Source organism: Zalophus californianus, chromosome 16, assembly GCF_009762305.2.
Source record: "Zalophus californianus isolate mZalCal1 chromosome 16, mZalCal1.pri.v2, whole genome shotgun sequence".
Taxonomy (NCBI): domain Eukaryota; kingdom Metazoa; phylum Chordata; class Mammalia; order Carnivora; family Otariidae; genus Zalophus; species Zalophus californianus.
Window position 1 is genome coordinate 43,578,345 of NC_045610.1, and position 19,609 is coordinate 43,597,953.

Here is a 19,609-nt window from a genome sequence, read left to right on the forward strand (position 1 = left end):
CCGCTGAGCGGAGCGCCGCCGAGCCGAGCCCGCGCTGCCGCCGCCCGCCGCTGCCCTGCTCGCCCCCCCGCCCCGCAATCCCCCCCAGGCCCGGAGCCGCGGCCCCGGTCCCCCGGAAAGCTGGATTTCCGAGGCTGGAGGCGCCTGGCCGACTGGGTGGGGACCACCATGGGCAACGCGGCCGGCAGCGCGGAGCAGCCCGCGGGCCCCGCCGCGCCGGCCCCCAAGCAGCCCGCGGCGCCCAAGCAGCCGATGCCCGCGGCCCGAGAGCTGGAGGAGAGGTTTAACCGGGTTCTGGTGAGTGTGACCCGCCGCGCGCTGGGCGCGGGCGGGGGGCGCCAGGGGCTCGGCACGCGTCCCCGCCCCCGGGGGCTCAGGTACGGCTTGGAGATACCCGGCCCAGTGGCTGCCCCTACAGAGAGGGTGGGAGTGACAGTGGCTTCTTTCAGAGTGACTTAGCACTCTCCCCCCCAAAACTTTCTTCTGCAGTCGCCCAGTCTGCCTCCCCAAGACACCCCTTTCCCCGGCGCTCCTGGGTCTACAGGTCTAAACAAAAATGTCCTGCGAGGAAGTTGGGAGTCCGGCACTCAAGGGGGCCCTGGGGCATCCCCTTCCACACTGCACGCAGGCCCAGCCATGGGGCGCAGGTCTGGAGCATCTGCTTGTGTCTCAGGGCCAGAGATGGAAGGGTTACATTTTAACGTCCTGGGAGCTGGAGACCGAGTTCAGGTGTTTGGTCCTGATTCGTTCGTGCCTGGGCTGCTGGGAGCTGGGTCCTCAGACCATGCCGAGGGGGTGTCTGTGCGGGAGAGATTGCCTGTGGGTCCTTATCTTGGACATTTCCTCCAGCTCACTGAAGGGATTAAGGTTAGGAGGGGTGGGGTCAGGATGGGTTGGTCTCTCTGGCTTGGGGTGGTGCAGAATTCTGGAACCCCCCCCCCCACTATCACCTGCTGGAGGAATTGGGGGGCTTGGAGACTAGGCCCCTGGGGAGAGAGCCATCAGCTCAGGCTGAGCCTGGAAGCAGTCAGGATGTGTTTGGGGAGGGGCTCCTGGAGCAAAATCAGGGCTCCCTAAGACCTGGTGGGAGGCAGAAGTAGGGAGGGGGAAGGGCCACTCATTCTCACTTCCCTCTTCCTACCTCAGCCCTGTCCCAGGCTTCCTTCTCTAACTAATTGCCTGGTGGCCTGTGTGCTGTCAGCTCCCTTGCTGGACTCTGAGTGACAGGCGAGTGAGGCCGTGCTTTTTCTCAGGGGCACTTTGTAGCCTAAGCAGGCAGGCCCTGCAGGTCTGAGGGAGGGGGCCCAGGGGAGGTGCAGGCAGGCGAGCAATGCTGGCCCGCGGCAGTGCTCAGTCCGGTGTCCCCTCCATCTCCTTGACATCATTTCCCCTCCCTTGGCCAGTCATTGGGCAGTACTTGCCAGATCCTCTGCATGGCCCCTCATAAAAGTTCCTAGAAATCTTGGCTGCCCCCTCCCAGAAGGAAGGCTAGGAGGGGTTTGGGGGAGCCATCGGGTGGGGTGGGTCAATCCTTGTGAAGGCACCTTGCTTGATTAGGTGAGAGGGAGGGACTCTGAGAGACGCCTCACATGGGGCCAGGCCCTGATTACTCCATCTCTCCACCTGCTTTCCTTTCCCCAAACCCATGGCCTAGTAAAGCTGAGCTGAGCTGAGCAGATGGGGGAGGGGGGGGAGAATGAGGAGAGACAGTCTCTGGGGGACCATCTGGGGAGCCTGAGTTGGTGGTGGATCCTTGGACCCCTGCCAACCTGATGTGGGGGGAGGATATGGGTCTGTCTGTGTTTCCCCCCAAGTGTGTGTCTGTGGACAGGGGTGGGACAGGCCATCAGGGTGAGGTGCGGGCCCCAGTCTGCTCTCTGTTATACACACACTAGTGGGGAGGAGCGGTATGAATAACTCAGACCAGTGGGAAATCCAAAAGTCAAATGGTGAGGTTCAGATGCAGGTGTAGTTCTTGATCGCCCTGCTTGTGTTTTGGCCTTAGCTCTGATTGGCTGAGTCTGGCGCTAAGCGCCATGGGGAGTCCCTGAGTACCAGGGCGTGGAGGGCGGAGGCCCAGAGCCGGGTCTTAGAGGGTGTCTTGGTGGAGAAAGCAGCGGTAGCTGGGTAGGAATCTAGGGTTGGCAGCACCCACTGGGGCTCAGCTTTCCCCCCCAGCCCACAGGAACCCCAGTGTGTTTATACTTGGCCTTCTTTCTGGGGAGGGATCAGCCTGTCCCTTGTCCTGTGTGAGCAGAACACACCCCACCCAAGGTTGCTTGGCTAAGAACCTGGCTCCCCTCACTCCCCACCAACAGGGGCATGAGCCCCACCCTGGGGTGACAGCCTCGCCCCCGCCTGCAGCTGCCTGGGCTAAGTATTTGGCTAACCCCACGGGCCTGGCAAGCAATATCGCAGGGCGCGTCTCCATCAGAGCCTGCCTCCATGGCCAGAGCGGAGTCCCGTCCATAGTGAATGTCTACGTGGAGAAGAGCCTCCGACTGCTGAGAGTGATGGGCCCACCACCCGCCAGGAATCCCCGAGTCTTGATGGCAAAAGCATAGCCCCTTCGGATATGGTCACATGGCCCCAGGGGAGCTCTTCCTTTTGCTTAATAGCAGCCATTTGGTCCCTGGTGGGGGGTAGGACCCTGAGACCCCAAATCACTCCTTGGCTCCTGGCTGCGGGACCCGTCTTGTGGGTGAAGGGCGCCCCCACCAAGGCCTACCCCCAGACAGGAGATGGAGCTTGCTCTCCCTTTCCCTGCCGTGACCTTTCTCCCATGCAGGGGTGGGTGGCAGGGGGCTAATTTTCTAAGGAGGCTGTGAGAGAGAGGGGTGCCCCTGCTTAAAATGGGGGTGGGGAGAAAGAGCAGGTTGAGCCGGGGTTTCCTGCTGCTGCCTTAGCAACAGTGGAGGAGCGATGGCTGCCCAGAGACACGGGCCTGCTGTGATGGTGGGAAAACCAGCCCGCCAGACTCCACGCTCTCGCCTCTCCTGTGCCGTGCCCAAGGCTCGTGTCTTCCCAGACCTTCCCCTGGAAGGGTCGGGGTTTGGGATGACAAGGCACTCTTTCCAGGCCTTCCAGAAGTTCCATGCTTACGGCCAGGCATAGGACACCCCTGATCTGTCTGGCCAGGGAGGAGCCTGTGACCTTGGGACCAAGGGACCAAGGGAAGGTGTCCTGGATGTTGTGCTCGAGGCCGAGGGTGATGCTGATCCATCCACATGGTTCCGAGGCCGAACCATTCGGAAAGGAGTTTGCCTGCTGGGGCCTAGCCCCCTGGGCTGCCCTTAGCATGTGCCCAGGGATGTAGACATTTGGGGAGGCTGTGGGGGGAGGTGAGGACAGCCTCACGCAGGGTGTGGATCCTGGAAGTCCTGCTTTCAGCTGGACCCCTTCCCCGAACAGCAGAGGTAGACTCCATTGTGTTGGCCAGAGCCCTTCTCTGGGGCGAGGCAGATGAAGTTCGGGGAGGTGTAGCTGTAGGGGTGTTTAGGCCTTGGACCTCTCATCTCTGGGGTGTCTTACATGGAGGATCCCAATGGGGCTGGGGCCGTGTGGGCAGATGATGGCCTGGACAGGTGCTGTGGGGTGAGATTCTTAGCAGGCAGGGCTGGTGCACGCTGACCCTGGAAGCCCAGGGATGTGGTAGGCATGATTCACAGGGACATCTGGGGCCAGTTGGCAAAGAGCTGGGTAAGATGGGCAGGAGCAGGTGGGGTTGCTCTGGGGGCTACCTCTGCACTTTTCCTGGGAGCATGGGGCCCTGGGAGGTGGCTCAGGCCTCCCCGCCTCTGAGGGGGACAAGGGTTACTCGCGGGAAAAGCAGACTAGCTTCCTGAGCTCTGAGGTCATTATGCTGGGGGGTTGGATTTTGTCTTTGCCACTTATTACCTGGGTGACCTTGAGCAAGTTACTTGACCTTTCTTTTTTTTTTTTTTTAAGATTTCATTCATTTGACAGAGAGACAGCGAGAGAGGGAACACAAGCAGGGGGAGTGGGAGAGGGAGAAGCAGGCCTCCCGCCGAGCAGGGAGCCCGATGCGGGGCTCGATCCCAGGACCCTGAGATCATGACCTGAGCTGAAGGCAGTCGCTTAACCAACTGAGCCACCCAGGCGCCCCCCCCCCCCGTTACTTGACCTTTCTGAACTTCAATTTTCCCCATGGGTAGAAAGAGAATGCTACTGGCCTAGGCTGGCCTCCTAGGATTGTTGAAAGATTAAGTAGAGTTTGCCTGACCCAGAGCAAGTGCTCCAGAAACTCTTCCCAACCATGAGGAAAGGGATGATATCGGAGCAGATAGGGTCCTCTCCATATTGGAGGCCTTCTAGGCCCCTCTGGACTGTGCCTTTCCCCTCTTCCCACCTCCATTACCGAGACCCACAAAGGTTGCCAGCGTCAGCCATCACAGGCCAGGCTGCCCTCACTGCCATCATGCAGGTCAGCCACAGCGGGGCCTAGACCGAAAACTGCCTGGTGGCCGGAAACCACGGGAGGGAGGGCCCACCTCTCGTGGAGGGTGGGGCAGTGGTGGTGTTAACGGTAGCTGTGTGCTCATGGGGAGGGGGTGGGGAGGCCTCCACTTCCCTCTGAGAGACGGTGTGCTGGTGGGGGGGGGGTTCCCCAGTGAGTAAGAGCTCAGTGTGGGCAACAACAGGAAGCGTAGGGTGCTGGGTGGCAGGAAATGGGGCTGGCTGTTCCTGGTTCCTCAGACGGGGGACCGGGCCCAGGCTGTCTGCTGAAGACCCCTGGGGGTTCAGGACCCACATTTCTCACTGCCCTCAGTGAGAAGGAAACTGAGTCTTCTTACCAGCTTGCCAGCCAGGTCAGCTTGGGCAAGCGACTTAATCGCTCTCTGCCTCAGTTTCCCATTTGTGAACTGGAGATCATCATACTATTTCCTGTGTAAGCTTCTTTTTGAGGTTTAAATGAGTCAGTAGATAGAAACCACCTGGAATGGCACTCAGCACAGAGTGGACGTTTGGGGGAATGTGTATTGTCAGTGCTGTAATTCTCCCACCGGCTTAGATCAGCTTGGGCAGCCCCTGCTGTCCTGGCTCTCTCACCTGGCTTGCCCCTTGTCCCTGCCATGGGGACGCTTTAAACCCTGATGGGAGAAGCTGTGAGCTTTTTGGGGGTTCTCAGCACCTAATCCTGGGCCAATAACTCCAGAGCCCTCCTCTAAGTCTGGGATTGCCTAGAACTGCCGCAGAAAATCTATATAATGGGACTTTAAAACGTGAACAAAATGGATTGTGTTTGGAGATGCACTGAGAGCTCTAAAACCAAGGTTGAGGCCATGGAGAGGTGGGCGGAGGGGAGATGGATGGGGAAGTGGGGGCTGGGGGGACACTTCCTGGCTTCTGGGCCCATCAGGCTGTGGAGGCCCTGTAGGGCTGGTCTGAGACTGGGCTTGGTACCCAAGTTCAAGGGCATTCTGGGACTCAAAGGGCCAGACGTCATGAGGAGAAGGTGGGCAGGTGGGTTGGGACATAGTCTGAGCTCAAGCTGAAAGTGAAACCAGAGGGTGTGTCTGTGTCCAGATGCAGACGGAGCCCGTCAGTCTCCAGGGAGACCTCTCCAGATGTCAGCACTTGGGGGAGAGTGGGTCAAGGCAGTGCTTGCAAGGGGCTGGTCTTGGGGGAGTGAGGTTGGAGGCCCCTCTTGCCCCTGGAGAGGGAGGGACGGGAGAGGGGAGAATGATCCCCACACATTCTAGCAGGAAAGTTCGGAAATCAGCTCCTTTTCTCTGCCACGCCCTCAAAGATGGATCTTTTCTCTCTCTTCCCCTGACTCAAAGCCTCAAGGGCAACAGGGAAAGGGGGGCTGGAGGGTCAGTTCACTTTTGGCCAAGCCTCAGAGACAGGTCTGTTGGCTCTGGACGTTTTCACAAACTTCTGCTCATCCCACCGGCCCTCACCTCGGGGTCTCCAGTGGACTCCTCCCACCCCCCAATCTGTGAAACGCCTCTGCACAGTGTGCATCACTGGAGAGTATTATTACATCAAAACACAGCTTCTCACTGGGCATTTCCAGGAGCTCTGGGAGCCGCGAGGCAGAAGGGAAGTGTGCCTATTTTCCGGAGGAGGAGGCTGAGGCTCAAGGAGACAGAGGAGTCATCAGGCTGGGTGGGCCCAAAAGCTGGATGTCCTTGAATCCAGCCCGGGCTCTTCCTCCCCCCACGTCCCCTCACGGGAGGCAAGTGTTTCTCCCCCCCCCCCCCCCACACCTGGACTTCCCTGTCCTTTCCTGTCCCACGTGAGCGCTGTCCGCCAACCTTCGACTTGTCTCTCAGCCCCCGGCCCCGTGGTACCGCCTCCTCGCCGAGGGCCCTGGGTCTGGGGTCTGCAGCCGTTTCCCAGGAGGGTTTCACTCCACCCTGAGTGAGTGGCATCTTCTGGCTCCTCTCGCGCTCCTTAGGGTACCCGTCTCCCCGGTGGGCACAGCCGAGGAGCAGCTGCTAATTAGTGCTCAGCGCTGTCAGAGCTATTTCTGATTTCCGAGCCTAAATTTAGCCCGTCTGGCAGGCTGGCACGTAGCCCCCGGGGCTTGAGCACACCCAGGTGGGGAAGGGGCAAAGGAGTGGCCTGCCCTCCACCACTGTCGGGGCAGGTGGGCCCCACAGCAGAGGCCTCCCCCTCCCTGGGAGTAACCACTGGGCGGCCCTGGGGGAGTGGGCCAGGGCGCTGGTTCGGAGTCAGCTCTGGGCTCAAAGCCAGCCTGGCTCCCCGCTTCCTGGCTTTGTAACCTTGGGCAGGTCATTAAACTCATCAGTCCTTGCACCCGTAAGATGGGACGGGTGGTGCCGACGGTGGTGGTGAGGGTGTCCCCCCGCGGGGAGGGCTCAGAGCAGAGCATTAGTTAGCATTAGTTGCTGCCTCTAGAAGTGCCACTGGGCCCAGTCCAGGAACCAGATGGGTCCCTGGGGTGGGTGAGGGCCTGGAAAGACCCGTGTTGGGAAGCAGCTGTCCCCTGTAAGGCTCGGTGGCTGGGGCTCAGCCACCCCCCTCACTCCTCCTCACCGCCCTTCCCCGCCACCCCCTCTCTCCTCTGAGTCGGCCACAGCTCCAAGTTTCCCTGACATTGGCTGCCTTCCAGCCTCCCCCTTCCCCCTGAGCCTCGCCCCACTTTGCCCTGCCCCACCCTGGATCTCTATGGAGATCCAGGAGAGAGAGAAACAGGGATGGAGAAGGGTCTGGGGGAGGCCTTGCCCTCAGCTCCAAGGCCCTTCCTGGGCGATCGGTCAGTGGTGGCAGGAGCCGTTCTGGCTACTGGCGTCTTGGAGGAGGGCAGCAGATGAGACAGCAGCGGTTTCCTCAATCCAGGGGCTCACTTTCGCAATGGGGAGAAGCATGACGTACCCCCATCCCCAGCTGGCCTGCGGGGGGGGGCGGTGAGTAGGCCGTTTCACCTCTCAAGTGGGGCCCCCGCCGGAAAGCTTGGGCAATGGGGGCTCAGAACAGCCAGCTTCCTGTTGTCTGGGACTGACCTAAGGCAGTGATTTTGGGGGGTGAGGTCTGGCCAGAGCCCCAGAACTAGGCCCAGCGCCCCGGAGAGGAAGCTGGCTGCAGAGCCTCGGGTGGGTGTGGCCCCCTCTGGGCTCCAGCTCTGGCCTCCTCTCAGGCCCTTGTGACTGAGGCTGTGTGGTGAGCCACCAGAGCTGGTGACAGGGGCTTTCTGACTCTGGGCTGGGGATCCCTGGGGACTCCCACATCCCCAGTGGGATGGAACTCCTTGAGGGCAAGAACTCTTTTGGGGCCTGACGCCTAGGAGACCGTCTTTTAGCCTGGGGTTTACTGAATTGGGGTAGACTGGCGTCATCTTCTGTGTCTATTAGGAAGACACGCCAAGTTCCAGGGGCCCAGGGATCCCCTGGTGCTGGCAGCACCGGGCAGGACCCTACACCCGCCCTGTAAGGGAGAAGCTGGATGGGCACGGCTGTGGCTGGGGGAGGAGGACCAGGCAGAGCACTGCTGACCTTTCTTAGCTCCTGAGGAGAGTCCCAGCCTGGGCCACCAGCACCACAGACCCAGCATGCTGGCTGCCGGCCCCAGTTCCTGTGGCTGGGTGACCTTCCCCAGGAATCCCCCCCCGCCGCCCTTCCAGCCGTGATGCGCCTGCTTGGAGTTCCCTGCGTGTCTGACAAGCTCCCTTGGCTTGTCTCGGTCTCCTCCTTCTAGAAGTGATCAGGAGGGAGGGCGCTGGAGAGGGGCGAGGAGGAGACAGCTGTTTCCACCCTGGCAAGAGGTTTCCTGGTGTTTGTGAGACATTGGTGCCCTGGGCTGGGGCCGCATGTAGTCCCCGTGGTGTGTGGTGGCACGCAGGAGTGGGGCGTAGTGGGGCCTGGCTGGAGATGGATCCCGCCCAAATGCAAGAAGAGATGGTACCCTCTTATTGCACGTGGGGAAGTGAGTCCAGAAGTGCCGGAGGCCCCAAGAAGTTAGGCTGAGAACCCGTGCTCTTACCATCCCGGCCGTCGTGCGGGGAGGTGGTGTACGGACGACAGAGCCCAGGCCCTGGGGTCAGGCAGCCTCAGGGTCAAATCCCAGTGTCCCTTTCTAGCTTTGGTCCTCGGTTTTCTCATCGGCTAATCTGCTTATCTCCCGGGGAGAGAGGGTGATGGGGATTCACGAGGATGACAGATCTCCTAGGGAGCTGACCCCATGCCTTGCCCCTCACACGGGGGCCCCAGGCTCAGGGTCCTTACCTTGTCCTCCAGAACTGCATGAACTTGCCCCCGGACAAAGTGCTGCTGCTGAGCCAGTATGACAACGAGAAGAAGTGGGAGCTCATTTGTGACCAGGTGGGTCCCAGCCCCTTCCGGCATCAGGGTGCCCTGCCCTGGCCAGGCTGGGGCTGGCAGGAGGGGGGCACTGCCGCGCCCCCGCCCAGAGGGTCAAGACCCTGCCCAGAGGCCCGTGTAGCATCTGCAGAGGGTGCTGGGGGTGTCTTCAAGACTCTAGAGTCTCCTTCTCTTGGACATGGGCCTCTCCAAGGACCTTATGAGTCCCTAGCAGGGCTGGGTCTGCCCTCTGGAGAGCTGGCAGGGGCTAGTGCGGGGCGCTGGCCAATCCAGCCGGGCCACGTCACCGTCCTCCTTGCTGGGCTTCTTGGGACAGCCTCTTTTGACCCTCCAGCTCTGGGCTGGGGAGGAGAGGGTACAGCCCCAGGGCTGGGCCTCTTTGACCCCATGGGAGGTGAGGAGGAAGGGGCAGGACCCTTGTCCTTCTTTTCCTTGGGCCCAGAGGAGCTAGTGTCAACCAAGCAACAACCCAAAGGTAACCAGTTCCCAAGTGGCAGAGCAAGAACTAGAAGCCCTGTCTCCTGGTGCTCGGTGCCGCACCTGGGTTTGCACCTTTGTGGCTCACCGGGTGCCCCTGCCTCTCCGGCTTCTAGGGCTGCTGTCTGTGGTAGCAGGGAAGACCCCTCTCGCGCTGCTGGGCCAGGGTGGGGCCTGGCTGCCGCAGTGGTTCAGTGAGGGAGGGAGGCTGGGGGTGGGGAGGTGGGGAGCAAGGAGCCTCCCCTGGGAGCCAGGGCTGGGCCTTCGGCTCCTGCTAATGGACCGGAATGGGATGAGCAGCCTGTGCAGGAGTCTGGGGCGTAAGGGCTGGGCCCTGGCGGCAGGGTGAGGAGCTGCTTCCAGGGGCTTTGGGGCTGGGGTAGCGGCCCCTGCCCACCCCCCGCCACCAGGGCGGGGTGTGTAACAGTAGTGACACCTCCAAACCCCACCTCAGGACCGCACTAGGGCTGTGGCTTGTGAGGCCAGTGTGGGAAGCGAAGGTCCGAGACCGGGGTCTTTTAAAGTGGCCTGGTGGGTGGTTTGTTTAGATCTTTAGTATTTCAGAGGGGTCTTCAGATAGCCTGGGACCTGGGGTCAGAGCTGAGGATGGGATTCTGGGACAAGAGCTGGGGTAACTCTAGCTGTTTCACTGTTCACCTCATTCCGTCTTCCCAGGAGCGGTTTCAAGTCAAGAACCCTCCCACCGCCTATATCCAGAAGCTGAAGAGCTACCTGGATACTGGTGGGGTCAGCCGCAAGGTAGCGACGGACTGGATGTCTAACCTGGGGGTATATGTCTCCCCCTTTTTCTCTGTCCCTTTCCCCGCCTGCACCTTCCAAGCTCTGGGCAGTTGGAGTAACTGTGTGAATAAACTTTTTGGTGGCCTTTGTGGGTATGTGTATGAATGTGTTTGTATACTTTTAGGGGACTGAGGGGGCCCTGGGCAGGCTCCTTTGCCTGTAGCTGCAGATGCTTACATGGGTCCACTCATGTGCACTATGCAGCGTGTGTGCTTGTATGCATGGTGTGGCCATGTGTGGACGTGTGCGTACTATGTGTGTGCTTTTGTGTCCACATATGGTTGTGAGTGTGTACCCTTGGGTCCATGTGTAGATGTGCGTGTGCGCGTGTGCGTGTACCCCAGGTGTCCATGTATGGATGTGTGTGCGTGTGCGTGTACCCTTGGGTCCATGTATGGATGTGCGTGTGTGTGCATGTGTGTGCATGTACCCCAGGTGTCCATGTATGGATGTGCATGCGTACGTGCCCCAGGTGTCCATGTATGGATGTGTGTGCACGTGCACGCGTGTGCGTGTACCCCAGGTGTCCATGTATGGATGTACGGGTGTCATATCTGTGTACCCAGGGTGCTTGTATATGGATGCGTGTGTGTGTGTGTGCGTGCATGCCGCACGTCTGTGTGTGGAGGTATGTGTGTGCACCCTCGTCTGCGTGTGGGGCTCATCGTTGTGTGGGGCTATGTGTAGCCCGAGATGCTTATTCTGCCAGGCAGGTGTGTGGAGGTGGTGGGGGAGGCGGAGCGTGAAAGGCCAGCCGTGGGGTGGGGGGGGGCTCAGGCTTCACCCACCAGACTCTCCTGTTCTTGGTCCCCAGTTTAAGAGGCGAGTTCAGGAGTCCACACAGGTGCTGCGGGAGCTGGAGATCTCCCTGAGGACAAACCACATTGGGTGAGCAAGGGCTCAGATTTCCCTCTTGGGGGCCTGGGAGAGCTCTGTCCCCAGGGAGCTCCTGGGGCTTCCCTTTGCTACTCCCCCGTCACCCCCCAACACCCCCCCACCCCCGCATAGGCCATGTCTGCGGGGCCCCTCTGGGTTGGGGTGTCCAGTACAGCTTCCCTGCCTCTTCTCCTGCCCACCCTCTGTTCACCCCTTGAGGCATGGCAGGGCCTTGGGTCCCACCTGAGCCCCCTAGCACCCTCTAGCCTCACTGGGTCTTCTGAGGTTGGGGCTGGCTGGTGTCTCAGGGGTGGGGTGGGGGATGAGCAGCCCCGGGGCCCTGGCTGTGCCTGTTCTGTGCCCAGTCCGGGCAGGACCTCCCTCCTGGCTGGAACTCAGGGAGCCCTGTGCCCTGCAGGTGGGTGGAGGAGTTCCTCAACGAGGAGAACCGTGGCCTGGATGTACTCCTCGAGTACCTGGCCTTTGCCCAGTGCTCCGTCACGTAAGCCCCCCTCCCCGGCCTCACGCTGCTTCTCAGAGCCCTGGTCTGTGCTTCCCTGTACCTCATCCACGCCTCTGGCCACGTCCATGCAGTGCCACCCCAGCCCACCCTGGGCTCATGCACACCGCACCCGCGCGGTGGGTGATGTCCCTTCCTCAGGGCCTGCATGGACAGGGAGGGATGTGGCCTGGGGTGGCCAGCTGGGACCTGGGCGGCTTACTCTTCTGTTCCATCATTCCCTGGCCCCCTCCTCTGCCCAGCACAGCACCGAGCACAGCCCCGGATCTCCCCTGCACATACCTCTCTCCCCTCAGCGCCCCCCGCCCTGCCCTCAAGGGCCCCTGCAGGGTGGGCTTTCAGCCCCACTCTAACCCCTGCAGGTATGACATGGAGAGTGCAGACAACGGGGTCCCCAGCTCAGAGAAGAGCAAGCCCCTGGAGCAGTCCGTGGAAGATCTCAGCAAGGGGCCGCCCTCGTCCTTGCCTCCCCAGCCCAAGAGCCGCCACCTGACCATCAAGTACGTGGGTCCCCTTGCAGGGTGGCAAGGGTAATAGAAGATTCACCCCTAGACCGTTGCACCCTGCCAGCCCCGCCCCAGGCCCTTCGGGGTGGTGGGAGGGGTAGCCTGGCATTGGGGGTCACAGTAAGAGCCTCGAGCAGGGCTTGAGAGATGGGTGTGTTAAGAAGCCTTCCAGGGATGGGCACCTAGGAACTGGAATCTGGGTGGGTCTGGTTTAAGGAAGGTGTTTCTGGGTTGGTGAGACCTCCCTTGGTCCTCTCTAACCCACTCTTCTTTCCTGTGCGGCCTCCAGGTGCCCCCCCTCTCCCCGGTACGTAGCCACCTGGGGGCAGGTGCATGCCTGGTTGGCTCCCTGGGTGGGGGTGGGGTTCGGTGGGGTGTTCAGCTGACACCCCTGGGTTCACCTGCTGTGGATAGGCCACCCCAGCCCAATGCAGGACATCCTGCTGGGAGGCGGGGAGAGGGAAGAAGGCAGCCCTGGGGCCTCATGTGGCCCCCCAGCTTCCATCCTTCCAACTTTGGTCTTAGGGACCTACTTCATATTAAGCCCCAAACTCTCACAATATGTTCCTTTGTTTGCTCATTCATTCACTCATTTAACAAATATTTTTTTAGCATTTCCTATGTATCAGGCATGGTAGCAGGTGCTCAGGAGAGAGAGAGATCACCCTGCCTTTGGGAGCCCTTGGTCTAGAAGGGGACAGTGTTTGAGAGGCTATCGTGGAGGTGTGACTGGGAGCTCTGAGAGGGGAGGTGGCTACTTCCCGGGGCATCAGGAAGGTCTTCCAGAAAAGAGAGCGCTGGAACTATGTCTCGCAGATGGATACGGGCTTTACAGGCAGTGATGGGGACATTCCAGGTGGAAGGAACAGCATGAGCAAAGACTTAGGCACATCTGAGCAATGATGGGAGAAGGACGATGTGGCAGATGGGGGGAGGGGGGAGGGCTTCCCAGTGTTGGAAACGTGATAGAATTGTCAAGAGGCACTGATGTGGAAGTCATGATGGGCAGTTCTGCAACAAGGAAAAAAAAATCATGTTTTTTGGCAAAGAATTATCAGGGACACTCTTGGCACTTACTATGTATCAGGCACTGTTCTAAGCTCACTTCATAGTCCCAAAAACCCTATCAGGAAGGTACTGTTATTACCATTCCTGTTTTACAAATGAGGAAACTGAGGCACGGGGTGATTAAGTAAACTTGCCTAGTAAGTGGTGGCCAGGGATTTGAACCCAGGCTGTCTGAATTCAGAGTTGGCCTTTCAAGATGGCCGATAAGCCCATGAGGCTGGGAGCGCCACCTTGTGGAGAGCATTCCCATGGTGATTTCCAAGCTTTGGCTGTCTTCCCTCTATAGGCTGTCTACCCCCACAACACAGCAACCCTTTTTGATGCCAAGTTGCTGTTAAGGGTCTTTGCCTTCCTGGAGCCCCTCCATACCCCCACATCTAGATGCAGCATGCCAGGCCCAAGGCCTCGGGACCAAGGAAGCCTTCCTGCCTTCCGCTGGCCTCTTTGGTTGGGTGGGTGGGAATCAATTGCCTAATGTTCCAGATGTACCTTGTCGGGGGGAGGGGTTGTGGGAAGCCAGGTGTAGGATTCTGAGCCCTGCTGCCTCCCCCCTGCTCCACCCAGGCTGACCCCTGCCCACAGCAGGAAGGCCCTGCGGAATTCTCGCATCGTTAGCCAGAAGGATGACGTCCACGTGTGCATCATGTGCTTGCGCGCCATCATGAACTACCAGGTTGGTCAGCGAGCGTGAGGCACTGGGGGGCCCGGGGGAGCTGAGCCTGTTCTCACCGGGGGCTGCCTAAGCCGCTGGGGTTCAGGGACCCACTGTCCCCCCCGCCCCGACCCTGTTCCCCACTGGAGAACCCTGGGGATGGGGGCTGTTGAGGGTCTTGAGGCTGATGAGGCTTGAGGGGAAGCCCAGATTTCTGCCCCTTCCTGGTCAGGTCCCCTGGAGTACCCTGGACATGACTGGGGGCATGGACACGCCTCCTGTGGGGACCTAGGCACCCTCACCAGGGAAGGCTGAACACAGCGCCCTCAGGGACAGCTGCTCTGGGTGATTCTGTTTGGAGGAGTGGCTGGTGCGGCCAGTCCTCCTTCACTTAGCCGGCCGTTGAGGGCTCGCTGTGTCCGAGGTGCTGAATCCTGACACACTGGCTTTCGAACCAAGTTATTTAAAAAGAGGGGCCAGGCTTTGGCTGCCACAGAAAAGGCTGTGGTTGGCTCTGAAGAACTTCCCAAGCCTGAGGCCAGTGGGAGACCAGGAGGCAATGGCCCTGCCAGTGCCTTAGGTGTTGGGCAGGCCAGTCTGGCAGTCCTGGGGGTCTGCCTGGAGGAGCTGACCTTTCCTCTCTCGCCAGTCTGGCTTCAGCCTCGTCATGACCCACCCAGCCTGTGTCAATGAGATTGCTCTGAGCCTCAACAACAAGAACCCCAGGTGAGGTCCGGGCCCCTCACCTTTTTCCACATCTAGATTCTCCTGCCCCTTCACCCCTGGCTACTCTGCTCTCCCATTCCCAGGACTGCTGACCAGGCTCATCCCACCCCTACGCCCCATCAGCTGCCCTCCCTGCCCTCCCCCAGCCAGGCCCACCCGCAGCCTTGCTGTGGGGCCTGCTTTCAAGGGGTAAATTGGCCCTCCTGTCCCCAGAACCAAGGCTCTGGTGCTGGAGCTGCTGGCAGCCGTGTGCCTGGTTCGAGGAGGGCATGACATCATCCTGGCGGCCTTTGACAACTTCAAGGAGGTACTGAAGCCCCCCCTCCCAACAGGTGCTTGCTCTCTGGTGCTGCTTGGAGTCCTGTGGCTTGTAGTTGTGGCCTCCGCTGGGGGCAGCTGGGAGTGTTGGGTAGGCATTTGGGGAGCACAGGGTAGGGATAATCTGGGATGGGGAAGCTTTAAAGGGCAGGTGCCAGGTCATGTGGGGCACTGCCTGGGGCGACAGGGACAACTACAGGGATCTGCTGAGCCTCTGCCCCTCAGCCTGGCCAGAGCCAAACTGGGCTTGGTCCATGCACCTCGGGGTTGCACACATACACCTCTGCCGTGACTCTGGCTGAGTGGGTGCATGAGAATGTGACGCACAAGGTGGGGTATGGTCATTCCTTCCCTTAATGACGATTTGTTGAGTGCCTACTATGTGTCAGGCACAGAGTGGGCACTTGGGATGCATCAGTGAGCAAAAGAAACAAAGAAGGCAGGGGAGGACAGATAATAAACAGTATACTAAATGAGCAGATTATATAATGTGTCTGAAAACGGTGGACACTCTGAGGAACAAGAGCAGGCTGCCAGAGGGGCAGGAGGAACGGGTCGCAGGGTGGACAGGGAGGCCTCACAGAGATGGTGAAGCTTGAGCAAAGCTGTGAGGGAAGTGAGAGGCTTGGTGTGGTGGCGATCTCGAGTAAGAGCACACTAGGCACACGGAACTGCAGGTGCAAAGGCCCTGAGGTGGGAAAGTGCCAGGACACCAGTGTGGCCAGGGCAGTAAGTGAAGGGAGGGCTGGGGGAGATGGAGAGGGAGGGGAGGTTTTGAGCAGAAGAGTGACGTGGCCTGACTTCGATTTAGCTGGGAGGAGCCCGTAGAAGCACAAGGGTGGTGGCTGGAAATGGCTTGGGAGGTGTGTCACTGGGGCCCTCATGACAGCCATTCTCCCCACCCAGGTGTGTGGGGAGCAGCACCGCTTCGAAAAGCTGATGGAATATTTCCAGAAAGAGGACAGCAACATCGACTTCATGGTGAGCTCGGGAGCCCAGGCTGGGCCTGGCCGTCCTGGCCACCCTCGGTGTAAGGAGCAGCCCGGGGGCCGGGGTCTCCAGCTTCTGGGCTCTGCTCCTGCGAAGTATGAGGACTGAGTGGCTGGTGGGGGAGGGGTGGATGTCAGAGACAGGGAAGCTGGAGGGAGGGAACCTGGGGAAAAAATACGGGTAGGGCCAAAGCTGGGTTAGCTGAGTGAGAAATGGGGAAAAGGAGAGACTTGGGAGTAAATGGGGGACAGAAGACACTGAGCACCCCCACCCAGAGGGTCACAGACCTGCTTGTGGGCTCTGCTTCCCAGGTGGCCTGCATGCAGTTCATCAACATCGTGGTACACTCTGTGGAGAACATGAACTTCCGTGTCTTCCTGCAATATGAGTTCACGCACCTGGGCCTGGACTTGTACTTGGAGGTGAGCCCTGCGTCCCCCGCTGGGACTTAACCACTCACCAGCTGCAGAGTGTGGCTCTGTGCTTAGCAGCATGGGTGTTGAGGTCAGGCAGATCTGGTTCAAATCCCGACTCTGCCCCTTCCAAGCCCATGTGACTTTGGATAGGTTTCTTCTTCTCTCTGAGTCTCATCTGTAAAATGAGAGAATCATAAAGGTAATAATGACTCTAAATAGAATGAGGCAGAAACGTTTTCTGCCACCTTATAGGCATGTGGTCCATGGAGCTGTTATCACAGGCACCGGAACAGGCTCTGGGTGGCTCTGGGTCTGTCTGGCTCTGGGAGCATCAGCCTCAGACAGCTCTGACTCAAGCGCATAATGGGGAGCACGGAGATATTGGGCCAAAGTGGGAGCTGGCTTATGTTGGATGGGTCCAGGTCCTAGAGGCATTCCTTGCCCTGGGGAAGGTAGGCAGAGGGGCTTGGCACTTCCTGGTCCAGCCTTTGCAGAGAAGCTGCAGGTTCCCCGATTCCTTTGGGAGGCTTCTTGGAGGAGCAGGGCCTTTGGGATTGGATTTCTGAAAGCCAAAAGGTGAAAAGCTGGTGGGGGTGATATATCCATACAGGGGAATATTATTCAGCCATATAAGGGAATGAAGTACTGACACATGCTACCACATGGAGGAACCTTAAAACCATTATGCTAAGTGAAAGAAGCCAGACACAAAAGCCCAAATACTGTTATGATTCCTTTATATGAATGTCCAGAAGAGATAAGTCCACAGGGGCAGAAGGTCGATGGGCAGTTGCCAGCGGTCAGGGGAGGAGTGTATAGGGACTGACTGCTAACAGGTACAGGGGTTCTTCTGGGGTGATGAAAATGTTCTGGAACTAGACAGTGGTGATGATTGCACAACCCTGTGAATATACGAAAAACTACTGAATTATATGCTTTAAAATAATGAATTTTATGGTCTGTCAATTATATCTCAATAAAAACAAAGCAGGCTAGGGCTCAGGCCCCTCCCTCTAGACCCTAGGGGTGATGGGGGGGTCCTCAAAAGACCCCTTGCCTCGGGCCTCACCCTGCTCTTTCTGTCTGGGGGACAGAGGCTCCGGCACACGGAGAGTGACAAGCTGCTCGTGCAGATTCAAGCATACTTGGACAATGTTTTTGATGTGGGTGCGCTGCTGGAGGACACTGAGACCAAGAACGCTGTGCTGGAGCACATGGAGGAGCTGCAGGAGCAGGTGGCCCTGGTGAGAGCCGCTCCCGAACTAGGCCCAGCACATAGGAGGCCCCCAGGGCCTCACACTGGCATCAGGCATTGGTTTTAGGTGTGAGTAGCGGGTGGCTGTCTGCCTGGCCCCTGACTTGGACCTGAATCCGAATCTCGCATCCTGTGCCTTCTTTCTCAATGAGCGTTCACTGGGTTCCTACCCTGCGGGACCTCTGAGGAAGGCAGGCCGCTCCTCTCCCCGAGCTCGGAGCCCACACCCTGGCTTGGGTGGAACTGGGTGCCTGGCGCCCGTCCTGGCCCAGTCTCTCTCCACCCATCTCCCTCCTCAGTGGTGCCTTGGTTTCTCCTCCCGAGAGAACGGTAGTACCCTCAGGATCTCACCTACTTGGGTTCAAGTGCCAGGCTCAGCCCACCCGCCAGGCACCGGGCCCTACGCACGTCCGGAAGCCTCCCCCAGCCCTGCAGGCAGGCGTGCCTGCTGCCGCCCCCTCAGCGGCGGCGGCGCCAGTGCCCAGCGGCGGGTGGGGACTCACCATGAGCTGTGCCACAGCTGACAGAGAAGCTTCGGGACGCGGAGAACGAATCCATGGCCAAGATTGCCGAGCTGGAAAAGCAGCTAAGCCAGGCTCGAAAGGAGTTGGAGACCCTGCGGGTGAGGTTGGGGGCGGAGGGGGCCGGGCCAGGGGCGGGCTGGGCTCCCAAGAACTGGCCCCGTGGGGCTTCTGGGCTTGGCACTTCCTCTACCCGGGCAAGAGGGTGGGGGTCCTGCTGGGAGGCACTGACCTCTCCACACCCCCCCGGCCCCCCCCCCCCCCCCCCCCCCCCCCCCGCCCCGGGCTCACAGGAGCGCTTCAGCGAGTCGACCTCCATGGGCGCCTCCAGGCGTCCTCCTGAGCCTGAGAAAGTGCCTACCTCCGTCCCGGCGGCGCGGCCCTCGGCCCTAGAGCTGAAGGTTGAGGAGCTGGAGGAGAAGGGGTTAATCCGTATCGTACGGGGGCCCGGGGATGCTGTCTCCATCGAGATCCTTCCGGTCGCTGTGGCAACTCCGAGCGGCAGTGACGCCCCGACTCCTCCGGGAGTGCTCACCGACTCACCCAGCGCAGGTGCGCAGGAGCTTCGGGCTGGGTGGGGTGGGCGTGGGGGAACCGGGGTCTGGAAGGAGAGTGGGGAGACGTAGGTTCGGGGTTGTGGGCGTGGCTCAGGTGGTTGCGGGAGGGTAGACGGGGACCCAGTGCGCATGCGTAGGGAGGGGAGGCAGAGGCCAGAGCGCCTAGGTCCAGAACTTGATACTCCCCCTCCTTCTGCCCATCTTGGGTTCTCGGTTCTGTCTCGGCTCAGATCTCCCACCTGCGGCAGAGCCTGCTCCCGGAGCAGCACCCCCACCGTCGCCTCCACCACCCCCACTTCCCGGCCTCCCCGACCAGCAGGAAGCCCCGCCCCCGGCACCCCCACTGTCCTCACCCCTCCCTGGCAGCTCAGTGCCCCCGCCCCCACCGCCGCTGCCTGGAGACTTGCCGCCCCCACCCCCGCCCCCACCGCTGCCTCCCGGCACAGATGGACCCGTGCCTCCGCCGCCTCCACCGCCTCCAGGAGGTCCCTCTGGAGGGTCCGGCCCTGAGATGGGCCCAGGTGAGTGGACCGCCCAGGGCTGGGGGGAGATACGGAGGTGCCCCGACCTCAGTGTCCTCCAGGACCCTGTGTATGGGGGCCTCCTATTTCCTTCTGCCTGTCCTGTCAGGCCTCTCTGGGCCCTGGGTCCCGCCAACGACCCCACCCTCACCTCCCCAGTGCTCACCACTCTCTCCCTGTCCCAGGAGTGAAGGCCAAGAAACCCATACAGACCAAGTTCAGAATGCCACTCTTAAACTGGGTGGCCCTGAAACCCAACCAGATCACTGGCACTGTCTTCACTGAGCTCAATGACGAGAAGGTGCTGCAGGTGAGTGTGGCCCTGCCTTGCTTCCAGTGTGGGCACCAGGGGAGAGGGCACTTGCCTGGATCATGCTAGGGCATCTCCTCCACCCCATTGTACGGATGAGGGCATGGAGGCCCAGGGATGGGTGTTAAGCTACATGGATTGTTAAGATACATTTTATTAGTGTATCTGATAGGCAGTATGTCCGGACTCCCCTGGAGGCTTTCCCCTCACTCATTGTAGAGGGCACATCTAGCCTCCTGTCTGGCCTCTCTCTCCTTCTTTTAAGCTTCTTTTCCACCACCCCCACAG

The 19,609-nt window shown here is 60.1% G+C and overlaps 1 protein-coding gene across 4 annotated transcripts in view; it reads left to right on the top strand.

Moving 5' to 3' along the window:
• Positions 1 to 19,609, top strand: part of FMNL1 (formin like 1) — a 24,725-nt gene continuing 5,116 nt past the window's right edge. Inside the window, exons 1-16 of one of the 4 annotated variants that reach the window (XM_027625035.2) lie at positions 1 to 297; positions 8,724 to 8,807; positions 9,960 to 10,073; positions 10,900 to 10,973; positions 11,380 to 11,463; positions 11,844 to 11,981; positions 13,620 to 13,728; positions 14,357 to 14,433; positions 14,647 to 14,740; positions 15,658 to 15,732; positions 16,053 to 16,163; positions 17,252 to 17,401; positions 17,933 to 18,034; positions 18,227 to 18,485; positions 18,721 to 19,011; positions 19,197 to 19,321. In XM_027625035.2, coding sequence (XP_027480836.2) covers positions 169 to 297; positions 8,724 to 8,807; positions 9,960 to 10,073; positions 10,900 to 10,973; positions 11,380 to 11,463; positions 11,844 to 11,981; positions 13,620 to 13,728; positions 14,357 to 14,433; positions 14,647 to 14,740; positions 15,658 to 15,732; positions 16,053 to 16,163; positions 17,252 to 17,401; positions 17,933 to 18,034; positions 18,227 to 18,485; positions 18,721 to 19,011; positions 19,197 to 19,321 — 2,016 coding nt within the window. In that variant the 5' untranslated portion in view covers positions 1 to 168. The remainder of the gene's footprint in view (positions 298 to 8,723; positions 8,808 to 9,959; positions 10,074 to 10,899; positions 10,974 to 11,379; positions 11,464 to 11,843; positions 11,982 to 13,619; positions 13,729 to 14,356; positions 14,434 to 14,646; positions 14,741 to 15,657; positions 15,733 to 16,052; positions 16,164 to 17,251; positions 17,402 to 17,932; positions 18,035 to 18,226; positions 18,486 to 18,720; positions 19,012 to 19,196; positions 19,322 to 19,609) is intronic. The other 3 variants (XM_027625038.2, XM_027625034.2, XM_027625037.2) reach the window with 3 other exon arrangements.